Source organism: Erinaceus europaeus, chromosome 10, assembly GCF_950295315.1.
Source record: "Erinaceus europaeus chromosome 10, mEriEur2.1, whole genome shotgun sequence".
Lineage (NCBI taxonomy): Eukaryota > Metazoa > Chordata > Mammalia > Eulipotyphla > Erinaceidae > Erinaceus > Erinaceus europaeus.
The window spans coordinates 109,238,298-109,252,507 of NC_080171.1; the positions used below are offsets into that span (position 1 = coordinate 109,238,298).

Below are 14,210 nucleotides of genomic sequence, written 5' to 3' on the forward strand. Positions count from 1 at the left end.
TCCCTTTTCTCTCATGATAAACAAATCTTAAAAAAAATTATTTTAGTTAGAGGCAGAAATTGAGGGAAGGGGAAATAGGGAGAGAGAGTGAGAAGGTGAGTAGAAAGGGGGAACTGGGGGCTAAAGTGAGGTAGGGGGAAAGAGGAAGGAGTAGGGGAGAGGGAGGGAGAGAAAGAGAGGAAGAGACTTTAGCGCTATTTCACTATTCGTGAAGCCTTCCCCCTGCAAATAGGGACTGGCAACTTGAACTCGGGTCCTTGAGCACTGTAATTTGTACACTCAACTGGATATGCCATCTCCTGGCCAATAAACAAATCTTTAAAGAAAAAAAAAAAAAGAGAAGAAGGGTCTAGCTGGTGGTGCACCTGGTTGCACATGTTACAGTGCACAAGGACCTGGGTTCAAACCCCTGTTCCCCACCTGCAGGGGGAAAGCTTTGCAAGTGGTGAAGCAGGACTACAGGTGTCTCTTTGTCTCTCTCCCTCTCTATCTCCCCCTTCCCTCTTAATTTCTGGCTGTCTCTACCCAAAAAATAAATAAAGATAATTAAAAAAAAAAGAATCAGAGGACCTAATGGGGGTTGTATTGTTATATGGGAAACTGGGGCATGTTATGCATGTACAAACTATTGTACTTACTGTTGAATGTAAAACATTAATTCCCCAATAATAAAAAAAAAAGGAACAATTACTCAAAATGAGAAATGACTGCTAATTCAAATTTTATGCTGATAAGATATGGCTTTTTTTTTTTTAGAAATATTTCTCTAAATACTTACTATAGTATACTTACATAGTACCTGTGATAGCTCACAGCTATAGGTAACCCCAGAGAAGGTGGGTAAGCATATGTGAAGGATTCATTCTGGGAATCACTACCTTTCACTTTCTAAACTAAGTACAAGGCTTTGCAGAATAATACTTGGCATATGTGTATTTTTCATTCCTTTCTTCCCCAGCAGAATCCTGGTTTGACTTTCTATTTCTTGTCCACATGATGCTCTTTTTTTTTTCTCATTTGAGTATCATTTGAGCCTCAATATTCTCAGATTCTAGACATGAGAATCAGCCACTTGAAACATACAGCATCAAAAAATTGAAAAGCTAATTCTCCCAACTATTCAAACTACAATACACCCTTAACATACATGTTCAATTCCCACAAAATAGAATCTGCCACTTGAAACCAGTTTCCTACCCCTCAGTAGTAGTCTGGTTGAGAGGAAAAGAAACTTACACTGAGATAAATGATACAACAGAATCACAAGTTGGCTAAGCAGTATTAGCAATCTACTTCTTCATCTATCACAATTGACTTTACTACATATGAGAGAGATTGTTCATATGAAGCAGTGAGAAGGGACAGTGACAAAAGAAAAGAAGCAGCAGCCACCCTGGCACACACAGTTCTGGGATTGCATCAGGAACCCCAGGTAAGAGAATTTGGTGCTCTACCAAGCAGAACTATTTCCACAGCCATAGCAATTCAAAGTATTTCTGCCACTTGGAATGATTTGGGAGGAAAAAAAAAATCCATTCAACGTGTAACAATCGTGACCTGGCATATGTGGAGATGTGAGTGTACTAAGATAAACAAAAGAAAAGAAATACCTGAAAGGCTAACAGTATCAGACAAGAAAGCAAATCTGCCTGTGTGATAAGTTAATAAGAAACTCTCAAGGAAATGCAGTATTTAGGAACATGGGAAGGAAGCAGCTTTTCCTTCATTTAGGAAAAGAATGGTGTCCGTCTGAAGTTTAAATCCTTTCTGGGCTTTTGAAGACACTCATTGAAATCACAAAGAGATGGATGCAATGGAATTTTATTTGGGGGCAGGTCCTAGAAGGAACTTTTGTATCCCTTTGTAACTCTCAAGTTGGTACAAGAGGAGAAATTCCTGAAATATGAGGTGAAGATAAAGTTGCAGAGAAAAAAAAAAGTAGCCTAGACACAGAGGGCAGTAGCAAGTGTCAATGAGCACTTCCTCTTCTCTGCACTTAGTCTTGACTATATCAGGTTCTCCAGGTAAGCTTCTTTTCATATTCTTCTGCAGAAGACATTTCACTGTTAAGGTTTTCACTTAAGGATGAAATAGATCAAGAACTTATTTTGCCTATATCAATCTGATAAAGGCATTTTGATTACTTTGAGGAACAGAAGAGGAAAGAGAGAAGAGAAAAATAAGCAATATAGTAAGTCTCATAATTTTCTTTGCTATTTTTGTTTAACATCAGGTTTTGAAAACCATACTTAATATTATTCCCTCGAAGAGAGGAGATGAAATGAGGCAGGGGAGAAAGTCGGCATCATCAAGATAGAACATTTATTAGGGAAATCATTGCCTGCTGAAAGAGTATTTATTACAGTGGCAAGATCGGGTGAACAGAATGCAGTGATTACCAGATTTCATAGCTGCAAACCCAGCAGAAAAGTAGAAAGACTCTTTTTTGCTAGATTGGGAAGCATATACTTAAAAAAAGAAGAAGAAGAAAAAAAGGAAAGTTGCCCAATTAATTGATCAAAAGAAAATCACCTGAAGTTATCTCAAACTAGTCATTTTGTAAAAGACTCCTCCCCTCCCCACCATCCCATTAGTTGGAAAGATATGGGAAAAGAGCCTTTGAGAAAAAGGCCAATTAAGCCAGGAGAGCTAAGAGCAAGGAAAACATGCATCAGGAGCAATACAATGGCAAGGTGAATGAACACTCATAAAGGAATGGAATGGGACACTTACACAGCAGCTATTTGTCAAAGGGTCCTGATGGCTACTGTATTCTTAGACCATCGAGACAGAATAGCAGGATGGGAAGAATGTAGTCATAAACAATCCACCAGATGACAAAACTACATAGTGCAGAGGTCAGCACACCTAGGGAACATCTAGAAATGGGTGAAGGGGAAAGAACACATATTCAAACTGGAAAGTCAAAAAAATAATAATAATAAAGCCACATGTGAATTTTAGATACCAAGAAAGGCAAGGGACAGAATTTGTTCCCTTACATATTGAATGAATCTTTTTTTTTTTTTATTAAGGTCGGGGGAGGCTCAGCAAGGAGAGTGCAGGACTTACATGTGTAGGTTTGATCTCCAATACTACATGTGCCTGATTTGTGTGCTCCTCTCTCTTGCTCACTAAATAAATCTTAAAAACAAACAAACAAACAAAACCCCCTACAAAACAAACAAACAAACAAAAACAAAGTCCAGGGAACAGTGCATTAGAGTACAGGACTTGCTTGTCTGAGCACTCAGATCTGATTCCCTGAGGCACTACCATATGTCAGAAAGAAGCAATGCTCTAGTGTTTCTCCATCTCTCTCTCTCTCTCTCATGAAATAAGCAAATATAGCCTTTTGAAAGAATGAGCAATGAAGTCTATTTCTGAAGGGGCGGGGAGTACTGTCTTAGTTTTAACTTGATTTTATACTTCATGACAAATGAGACCCAATCTCTAGTTCAATAACTGCTTCCAGTTAATATCGATACCACAGCAGTAATTACATGGTTGAAAGTCTTTAACCCAATGACAGAGAAAAAGAAGGCAAAATGAAATTACAATATCCAAATGATCTGTCAATGGGGTTGTACAGTGAATTGTCCGGTATTGAGGCAAATTCATCTTTTAATAGCGAGAATTACATAGATGCACAGCCAGACCCAGTCAATACAAAATGAGCAAAATCTAACTTATGTACTAATACTACATATCTCTCCTTAATCTGTTACGCATTTTCCTCATACAACTGAAGCTGGCTTTCAGCTTGTCTTTGGTTATCACCTAACCCATTGGTCGGACTTCTAGCAATGAGCAAAGAAAACCTATCCTCACAGTTGGGAAAAACATCTGCTATATTTTCCAGTGGCCAGTCTGCTATATTTTCCAGTGGCCAGTCTAGGCTCTACTGAGCATTTTCTTTGTGTCAAATATTTAGGCTGATCAAGTTGACAATGACTGAGTGAGCTTACTGCAACCTTATTGTTCTCGTCATCAAAATCTGTGAACGCTATGTACCAGGCTCCTTAGATGATGAAATACGATTACGTGAAATCAAATCTGACCTCACCCCATAAGTTACACCTGTACTCATTTAATTCTTTAACAACAACAACAACAAAACCCCCAACAAAACCCCAAGCTAATATATATATATATATTTATGTTAGCTTACCATTTACAAAGAATAGAATGACTCAGATACATTATAGAACTCTTCATCACTTAATATTCATTTACATTTACCAACTGTCTTAAAGATAAAATACTCTGAATGGTCCGGTGCCTGCAACATACAGTCTTTCATGCATTCCTCTAATAAAGCTCATAGCATAAGAATAGTTTCTCCAAAGTTAAACATACACACCCACCTATATGTGTCTATATAGGTCCAAATAAATCTTTTTTTAAAAAGGATTAGGTGCATAAGGAGTTGGTGTTCAAGCCCCTACTTCCCACCTGCATGGAGGAAGTTTCACGAGCACCGAGATAGTGCTGCAGATGTCTCTATTTCTCTCTCCTGTCTATTTCGTCCTTCCCTCATTTCTCTCTGTCTCTATCAAAAGAAGGGGAGGGGAGGTGAGCAGGAGGGGGAGGAGAGAAGAAAAGAGGCGAACCATCGCTGGCATGGTGGAGTCATCATACAGGCACTGAACACTAGTGATAACCCTGGTAGCAATAAAGAAATTTGAAAAAAATAAAATAAAAAGGATCAAGTAAAGAACTGGTCAAATAATTCACCTGGATGCTGCTCTGCTATGCATGTGACCCAGGTTCAAGCCCAATCCCCTCTACACTGAGAAGCTTCAGTGTTAAAGGTATCTTTCCCCCGTTTCTATCTGACTGCCCAGAGTACTAAAACCCTTGGGAAAACGCACACGCACACGCACACACACACACACACACGCTAAATTAAAAAAGTGATCTGAAACTCTCTTGAAAGCATTCACAAGGAAGCAGAACAACTAAAGAGAATGTACTGTAAGACCTACTTAAAAAGAAGTTTTGAGTAAGCAGAATTCTCAACTCCCCACTTGACTACTGAACCAAAGGAAAGAAGCTTCTGAAAAGTAAACTGATAAGATTCTTTTAAGAAAAAAAAAAAAAACCAGAAAGTGAGCACAACTCAAAGTGACCCACAAAAACACTGAATTCCTAGGGGTTTCAAGTGTCATCCAAGGGCCAGCAGCATCTGCATTCTCTGCAAGCTGGGTAGAACTGTGAAATCTCAGGTGTGTCCCAAACCCCTAATCTGAATTTTGATGGGCAGGTTCCTCTAGAGGTTCAAATGTACTTAAGGTTGCAAACGTCCTGCTTAGGGCATGATTTATCTTACTCATCATAGTTGATTTTAGAGTGACTAGTTTGAGGGATTAACATTTCTAAATAAAAACTAAGGCTATCAGTGAACAGTATCACAATAAAAAAAATTTAAACGGTGTTTGGAGTTATGTTATATAAAGCACATCATTCTTAAGGCAGTCAGGTTGGCTAAAAGCCCACTGGGCTCTAAAAAGAATACTTAAGGAAGGAATCCAATGACATGAGTAGGAACATTTACTAAAGTAGAACCTATGTGATGAAATACAAAGGTCAAGTGTTTTTCATTCTACATACCTTTCTAACAATACTGGGTATTCTGGGAGGTTGTATCTAAACATACACACAAGTACAAGCAGACATACTCAGGCTCAGTAACTATGCAACTTATTGTACCATTACTAAATCTTCTGAATAATTTCTAAAACAAAAATATAGCTTAACCTATACTTCATTGTTACTCCTCAACGATATTAAGCCCCAAGTAGTATAAGTTAAGCCACTGTGTCGTCAGTAATTAAATTCCACCAAAAATTATCTGTGATATAATAATGAAGTTAAAAGAAATCTACAATTTAACAACTATGGGCAAATGTTACTCTGAAGTTTACATCTGCTGCCAGTTTCTTGAAGGTGGCACAACAGCAAATTCCCGTGGAGAAAAGGCAGCGCTAATGTTACTCTCTGACCTTTAGAGGCCACAGGGTTACGACAGAAGACAAAGATAAACAAAGGTCGTCAACAGCTTCTTAGCCGATAGCTCTAGATTCAGACAATAAAATTCTTTTTTTTTCCCCTACCCTCAATAAAATTCTTTAATTTTAGGTAATGTATAAAATAATTTCAAAATGACATAGTGGTATACACCCATGGAGAAAAATATCTGGGGGGGGGGATTGTTCATGGAGGACCTGAGATACATAATCAATAACATTAACCACACAAAGAAAACCAGACTCACGTGAGAGGAACAGCATTTGATTTTGATTGTCTTCTGCTCTTCACGGCCCGAAGTCTGTCACCTTGTGTCACGCCATTGATTTCGTCATCATCACTGTACTGTAGTATAAAGAGAAAAACACTAAGCTAATGATGTAAACTGCACATAGTACTGCCCTACAGCACAGTAGCTATATTAACCCATATACACACATGTACAGATGCAAACGTACCACTTCAACAATTTTCTCCTGACCTCAGAAATATTTAGCTGTTTCCCAAGTAACTTTACAGATTATATTGCAAGACAACCACAAGCTGACTTTCATAGATACAGAACCCAGGGGCACTCCTATTTGGCGTCACTGAAGCAGCACGAAAGCACTTTTTCTGTTGTTGTTTTTAATTTCACAATTTACTTACCACCACTTTAATAGAGCACTGTTATCCCCCAAGTTACCTGGTTCACTGAAGCTCTCCATTTGAAAAAGACTGGCTCTCTAGATTAGTTTTTACAAAATGGGAAAAAGTTGGAGGACAAGAAGGGAGAGTAGAGTAACTAGGTTCATCTAAAGAACTTGCTACATATACAAATACACATACCTGTTTAGTCCACTAGTGCCTACCTGGTAAACCAAACCAAAACCCCTTCAAAGTTAGCCTTTTGGACACATAACCTGGTTTTAACTACTTTTGAGTAAAGAGGTCCTAGAGAGGACTCTAAGCATTAACATTTGTGGTAATCCTTCAGAATGTGCCTTAATATATATATATATAAAATGTTTCATGTCCTAAATTGTTCTCAAAAGAGCCTAAAGCAATGACAACAGCATGGTGAGGGTGGTTCGATTACCAGTTCAGGTTCTTGCTTGTCTTCATTCTCAGCCCCATTGATGGAAATGTCATCAACAGCCAAGAGGAGTTTTGAGACAGCTGTTTTGTGTTTTCCATTCTCCTGATTCCTTAACTTCTGACGAAAGTAGTCACCTTCCAACCAGAGGCTTGCCTGTTTCCTAGAGCATTTAAATAGCAACATAAAAATGCAGATATGGGGTGGGGGAGAGAGAGAATATAAAACAATTTTCTTCAACGGGATGATAAGCTGTTACTGGAGACTAAGAAAAAATTTCTAGGGAGTTGGGCAGTAGCGCAGTGGGTTAAGCACACGTGGCGCGAAGCGATCCTGTTTCGAGCCCCTGGCTCCCCACCTGCAGAGGAGTCGCTTCACAGGTGGTGAAGCAGGTCTGCAGGTGTCTTATCTTTCTCTCCCCCTCTCTCCATTTCTCTCTGTCCCATCTAACAAGGATGACATCAATAACAACAACAATAAAAAACAAGGGCAACAAAAGGGAAAATATTTTTTAAAAAGAGAGAGATGTATCTTACTCTCTAAAAAAGAAAAAGAAAAAAAATCTCTAAACCCATGTGCACCCTGAGGCATTACAAAAGCTTTCTATGGACTTACATCACCAAAAACTGCTGCTGAGGTCCAATCACAGAGCCAGGTCTACAGATTCTGACCCAAGCGATGGTCTCAGCTGCTGTCATCCTATAATGTTTCATCATGTAGCAGGCTATTAGAGTGCCTGTTCGTCCAAGGCCAGCTAGAAGAACAAACAAATCAGTGAAACTTGATGTTATGTCCTCATGTTATGTTCAGTTGGGCTGGTAGAATGTTTGGTTAAAGGCTTCCTTTCACTGCTTCTCAAGTTTAAACATACAATACTGTCACTGGAAACATTATTATTATTATTGCCTCCAGGGTTATTGCTGAGGCTCGAATTCACTGCTCCTGGAGGCTTTTTCACTTTTGTTGCTCTTGTTCTTTATCGTTATTATTTTTGTTATTGCTGCTGCTGTTGTTGGATAGGACAGAGAGAGGAGGGGAGACAGAGGGGGGGGGGAGAAAGACACCTGCAGACCTGCTTCACCGCTTGTGAAGCGACCCACCCTGCATTTGGGTACCAGGGGCTTGAGCCTAGATACTTGCACATTGTAATATTTATGCTTAACCAGGTGCACCTCTGCCTAGCCCTGGATTGGAAGTTTAATTAAATTAAATTGTGGAAGGCTTCCCTGTGCATTTTAAGTTGTTTCAGAGCATCCTTGGCCTCGATTTGATGTCAATTTAGTTCCCATTGTACTTTTAAATCGCACCAGTCAACTTTTTCTTTAGTTACTTAACTTCTTTGTTTCCTATCTTTACTTATATTTTGTTCCGTTTCCCTGACCTTGTTCACATTTTCCTTTACCCTTTAACTCTATGCACATCTGTAAGACAGTTGTTTTAACATCTTTCTTTCTGAGCCAATCACTATTTGGTCTTTCTCAAAGAGTTCCTGTTGATTCATTCCCCTCCCCCCCTTTGAATAACCTAGGTTTTTCTGTCTTCATATGCCTTCCCTGTGATTTGAACAGTTTTGTAAAACAACAGTTCCTCAGTAGAAATTATATATATATATATATATATATATATATATATATATATATATATATATATACTGGAAATTTGACTTGCTAATTCTAGAGGTTAGATTTTGTCTATTTTCCAGATTTTTTTGTTTGCTTTTATTTCAATGTTTGATTTTTCTCAACACATATTCTTGTCTTCTTAATCACTAAAAAGGAGAGAAGTATCAATAAATCCTGGTATACTCATTCAATCAATGTATTATTAGTACACACATATTCACTCTCAACAATTAAGTGCCAGTCACTGCTCCAACTGCTAGAACCATAACACCCTATTAGAATATCAACTCCATGAGATCAATTCTGGGAATCTACTCTGCTCACTGATAATCTGAGAAATAGTTAAGTGGGTGAATAGGTATTTGATGAATTAATGCATTTCAACATGGCTATCCACGAACATAATTTATTATATTTTTCACATGAAATTAGAATTTCAAAGGCATTCTTTATATGTACATATATTTTTTCTTTTTACACTGGGGCTTCGGGCCTCCTAACTCCTCTACTTCTGGTGGATTTTTTTTTTCAGGTACAGTAGAGAGACAGACACACATACACACCAAGATGCCAAGAGACCAGGACAGAATGATAGAGAGATCACAGCACCACTCCACCATTAATGAAGCTTCCCTTGGTGCTATGCATGGTACTCTCATCTGGTGCTAGGGGCTTAAAACCAGGTCCTCACTTGTGGTAAAGTATGTGTTCTCTGTTGGGTAACTGCTAGCCCCATGTACAGATTTTTTTTCCCCCAGAGCAGCGAGCCACTGGCTTCTGGTGAGGACAGGCTTTGAACCTGAAGCTGTCTGCCTCAGAGTCCATGGCCAGAGCCACTACACCAGCTCAGCAGCCTGCCCAAGTATAGATTTTTAATGTTAGAAGGAAAAAAATAATTCTTTAAAATAAATAACAACAACAACAAAAGGTAGCTTCATGTATCCAAGCATATAACCCAAATGAGCACAGTATGCTCCTATACACATGCACTTGTCCACCATTCTTTAACCGACCCCAGAAACATACCTTTACAATGCACAGCAATGGCACCCTCAGCATTTTCACAAATATCCAGAAATTCTTTGACAATGGCTTCTGTTGGCGTGCTACCGTCCGCGAAGAAAAGATCATAGTGATCGAAACCAGCATTTGTAAAGCGTTTGGCATCATACATCCTTTTATTCAGACGAATAATAGTAGTGACATTGTGACTCTTAAAATATGTAATATAAGATTCCGGAGAATGCTGGTGGTAACCTGCATGAAGAAATGTACCAGATGTTAGAAAATGCATAAAGAAAGTAATGAATATAATGGATAACAATTTCACCTGTATTATTTTTAATTTTAGCTATAATTTCACTTGTAGACTATATTGTTTCTGTACCAACTTGATTATACTATAAGAAATTAACAAAAGGGAGTCGGGTGGCAGTGCAGTGGGTTAAGCGCAGGTGGCGCCAAGCACAAGGACCAGCGTAAGGATCCCAGATGGAGCCCCTGGCTCCCCACCTGCAGGGGAGTCGCTTCAAAGGCGGTGAAGCAGGTCTGTAGGTGTTTGTCTTTCTCTCTCCCTCTCTGTCTTCCCCTCCTCTCTCCATTTCTTTCTGTCCTATCCAACAACAATGACATCAATTACTACAACAATAAAACAGCAAGGGCAACAAAGGGGAATAAATATATAAACAAATAAAAACTAAAAAAAAAGAAAAAGAAAAAGAAATTAACAAAAGGGGGCCAGGTGGTGACACCTACGATGGCTACTGTTTTTTTAAAAAATTAGTTAATTAATTTAATAGAGAGAGAGAAATTGAGAGGGAAGGGGGAGAGAGAGAGAGAGTGAGAGTGAGATGGGTGGTAGCGTACCGGGAAAGCACACATAGTGCAAAGCACAATAGACCAGCACAAGGATCCCAGTTTGAGCCCCCAGCTCCCCACTTGTGGGGGGCGGGGTTGTTTCGCAAGCAGTGAGGCAGGTCTGCAGGTGCCTATCTTTCTCTGCCCCTCTGTGCAGAGAACAACAGCACCACCAGCACCACCAACAATGGAAAAGAGATGGCTGCCAGGAGCAGTTGATTCCTACTTCAGGCACCAAGCTCCAGTGTTAACCCTGGAAACAAAAAAATTAAAAAAACAAAAAACATGGGCGGGGGGGGGGGGGGTCAGGCAGTAGTGCAGTGGTTAAGCGCACATGGCACGGAGCGCCAAGGACCTGCGTAAGGATCCCAGTTTGAGCCCCCAGCTCCCCACTTACAGGGGGGTTGCTTCACAAACGGTGAAGCAGGTCTGCAGGTGTCTTTCTCTACCCCACTGTCTTCCCCTCCTCTCTCGATTTCTCTCTGTCCTATCTAACAACAATAACCTCAACAATAAGCCATCCAACAAGGGTTGGAGCTACAAGGAGATTCCCAGAGGTGGAGCTAGGAGCAGCAGCTGATCTCTTTCTCTCCTCTCCCTCTGTCTCCCCCTCTTCTCTCCTGGATCAACTAGGAATACCAAAGGAGACCACCCAGGACCGAAACAAGACAGGACTAGAATGACCACAGGAACCCACTAAATCACCAGTGAGTACAAACACGTGTGGCTGGTGACAGAGAGGAGGCTAGGGAGAGACTAAGTGACTGCTAACAGTCCAGCAGTTTATCAGTTGAGACACCCCCTCCAGTCTGCTCCACCAACAAGGGGACAGCTTAAGGGAGGAGAGAACTCCCTGGAGACTCACCAAGTGCAACTCTGAGTCTCCAATGCTACTACCCTCAGAATCTGGAGCAGTGACAGGGAGGGATACCAGAGGGCAGAGATCTAACCAGGAAACTCAGGAGAAGACCTATAACTCCATGGCATAGCTGAAGGGCTGTGAAAGTCTCTTTGCATAACCACTGGATTATCTCTGCCACACCCTGCTTTATCTCTTGGTCGGGAGTCAGTGATTAAGATAAGAAGCCTATTGATAGTTTAAAAGCCCTCAGGCTCCCATAGCCTACAGGGAAGAAAAGAAAAAAAAAGAGGCTTTTAAACCACTGAGCTCTAACTCAGATTAAAATACTAGTGAAACAACTGTTAACTTCCACCACTGTGAACCCTTTAATTAACTTACTTAGACACAAGTCAATCCAGGCAATAGTGATCAGTAATTTGAAAAGTACTGATAAAGGGAACTCATGACATAATATATAAAATGGTTAAAATAACAAGAAGAAATATTGGAGAAACGAACCAGGACAAGAGTCCAGCTAAAAGTTCCCCAGTGGGTGAAGCACAAAATAACGAGTTCAACATCCAAACACTAGCTAAGGAAATAATCACAGGAGTAAGGAAAGAATAAAAAAAAACTGTAATCAGAAATGCAGGAACAACAAATGAGACTATGGAAGAAAATACTAATTATCTCATGGTTATTAGAGAGCTGAAAGCTGAAATTGCTGAGCTAAGAACGCAACTAGTTGAACAAGCTAAAACAGTATCAGAACAGGGCAACAAAATAGATGAACTCCAGAAAACAGTAGAGAACAGAGAGAATAGAATCAATGAGGCTGAAGACAGAATTAGCAAGATTGAGGACGAATTAGAGACAACTAAAAAAGAAGTAAGAGATCTCATAAAGAGATTAAGAGATGCTGAAAACAACAACAGAGTCCTATGGGATGACTTCAAAAGAAACAATATACGCATTATTGGCTTACCAGAGGAAGAAAACGAAGGAGAAAGAAAGCATTCTCCAGGCCATAATAGCTGAAAACTTCTCTAGTCTAGACAACATTAAAGACATAAAGATTCAAGAAGCCCAGAGGGTACCAAACAGAATTAACCCAGATCTAAAGACACCAAGACATATCATATTTAGAATGGAAAGGAATAAGGATAAAGAAAGGATCCTCAAGGCTGCAAGAGAAAAACAAAGAGTCACCTACAAAGGAAAACCCATAAGATTAGCAGCAGACTTCTCCATACAAACACTACAGGCCAGAAGAGAATGGTAAGGTATCTATCGAGTGCTCAATGACAAAGGCTTTCAGCCAAGAATACTATATCCTGCTAGACTGTCATTCAGAATAGATGGAGGCATCAAAACCTTCTCAGACAAGCAACAGTTGAAGGAATCAACCATCACCAAGCCTGCCCTGAAAGAAGTTCTGAAAGGTCTCCTATAAACAATGAGACCACCATAAATAGGACATATATCAGAACACTCTAAAACTCTACAAGAATGGTATTAAAATATCTTCAATCTTTGATTGAATAAATGTCAATGGCCTGAATTCACCTATTAAAAGACACAGAGTAGGAAGATGGATCAGAAAATACAACCTAACAAGTTGAGTTAGGTTAGGAAACCCACCTAACTCAACAAGACAAACAGAGACTTAAAGTGAAAGGATGGAAAACTATCATACAAGCCAATGGCCCAGAAAAAAGGGCAGGAACAGCTATTCTCATATCTGACATGATAGACTTTAAAATAGATAAGATTTAAAAAGATAGGAATGGACACTACTTAATGCTCAAAGGATCAGTCAATCAAGAGGACTTAACAATTATTAACATCTATGCACCCAATGAGAAGCCATCTAAATACATCAAACTTCTACTGAAAGAGCCACAGCAATATATTAAAAGCAACACAATCATAGTAGGGGACTTTAACACCCCAGTCTCTCAACTTGACAGATCATCCAGGCAGAAAATCAATAAAGACATAACAGAGCTAAATGAAGAGATAGAGAAACTAGAACTATTGGACATTTTCAGAGTCATTCATCCCAAGAAACTGGAATACACATTTTACTCAAATCCACATGGGTCATTCTCAAGGATAGACCATATGTTAGGCCACAAAGATAGCATCAGCAAATTTAAGAGCACTGAAATCATCCCAAGCATCTTCTCAGACCACAGTGGAATTAAACTAACACTTAACAATCAACAAAAGATTAGTAATCGTCCCAAAATGTGGAAGCTCAACAGTACACTTCTTAACAACTTCTGGGTCAAAGAGGAAATAAAGGAAGAAATCAAAATGTTTCAAGAATTCAATGAAAATGAAGACACAAGCTATCAAAATATTTGGGACACAGCTAAGGCAGTCCTAAGAGGAAAGTTCATAGCTATACAAGCACACATTAGGAAACAAGAAAAAGCACGAATAAACAGCCTGATTGCACATCTTAAAGAACTAGAAGAAGAACAACAAAGGAACCCTAAAGCAACCAGAAGGACAGAAATCACTAAAGTTAGGGCGAAAATAAATAACATTGACAATAAAAAAACCATACAAAAGATCAACAAAATTAAACATTGATTTTTCAAAAGAGTGAACAAAATTGACAAACCTTTAGCCAGACACACAAAACAAAAAAGGGAGAAGACCCAAATAAATCGGATACTAAATGAAAAAGGAGTTATCGCAACAGACACTGCAGAAATTCAACATATCATGCGAGGCTTCTATGAACAACTATATGCCACCAAGCTAAAGAACCTGG

The 14,210-nt window shown here is 39.3% G+C and overlaps 1 protein-coding gene across 19 annotated transcripts in view; it reads right to left on the minus strand.

The window, feature by feature from the left end:
• The window catches only part of CDC14B (cell division cycle 14B), a 116,778-nt gene that overhangs the window by 23,399 nt on the left and 79,169 nt on the right, over nucleotides 1–14,210 (minus strand). For 14 of the 19 annotated variants that reach the window (XM_060200489.1, XM_060200488.1, XM_060200493.1 and 11 more), the window contains exons 9-12: nucleotides 9,754–9,984; nucleotides 7,721–7,859; nucleotides 7,109–7,268; nucleotides 6,278–6,375 (exon numbers count right to left, since the gene is read on the minus strand). In XM_060200489.1, coding sequence (XP_060056472.1) covers nucleotides 6,278–6,375; nucleotides 7,109–7,268; nucleotides 7,721–7,859; nucleotides 9,754–9,984 — 628 coding nt within the window. Of the gene's footprint in view, nucleotides 1–2,733; nucleotides 2,880–6,277; nucleotides 6,376–7,108; nucleotides 7,269–7,720; nucleotides 7,860–9,753; nucleotides 9,985–14,210 lie in introns of all 19 variants that reach the window. The other 5 variants (XR_009552132.1, XM_060200484.1, XM_060200494.1 and 2 more) reach the window with 1 other exon arrangement.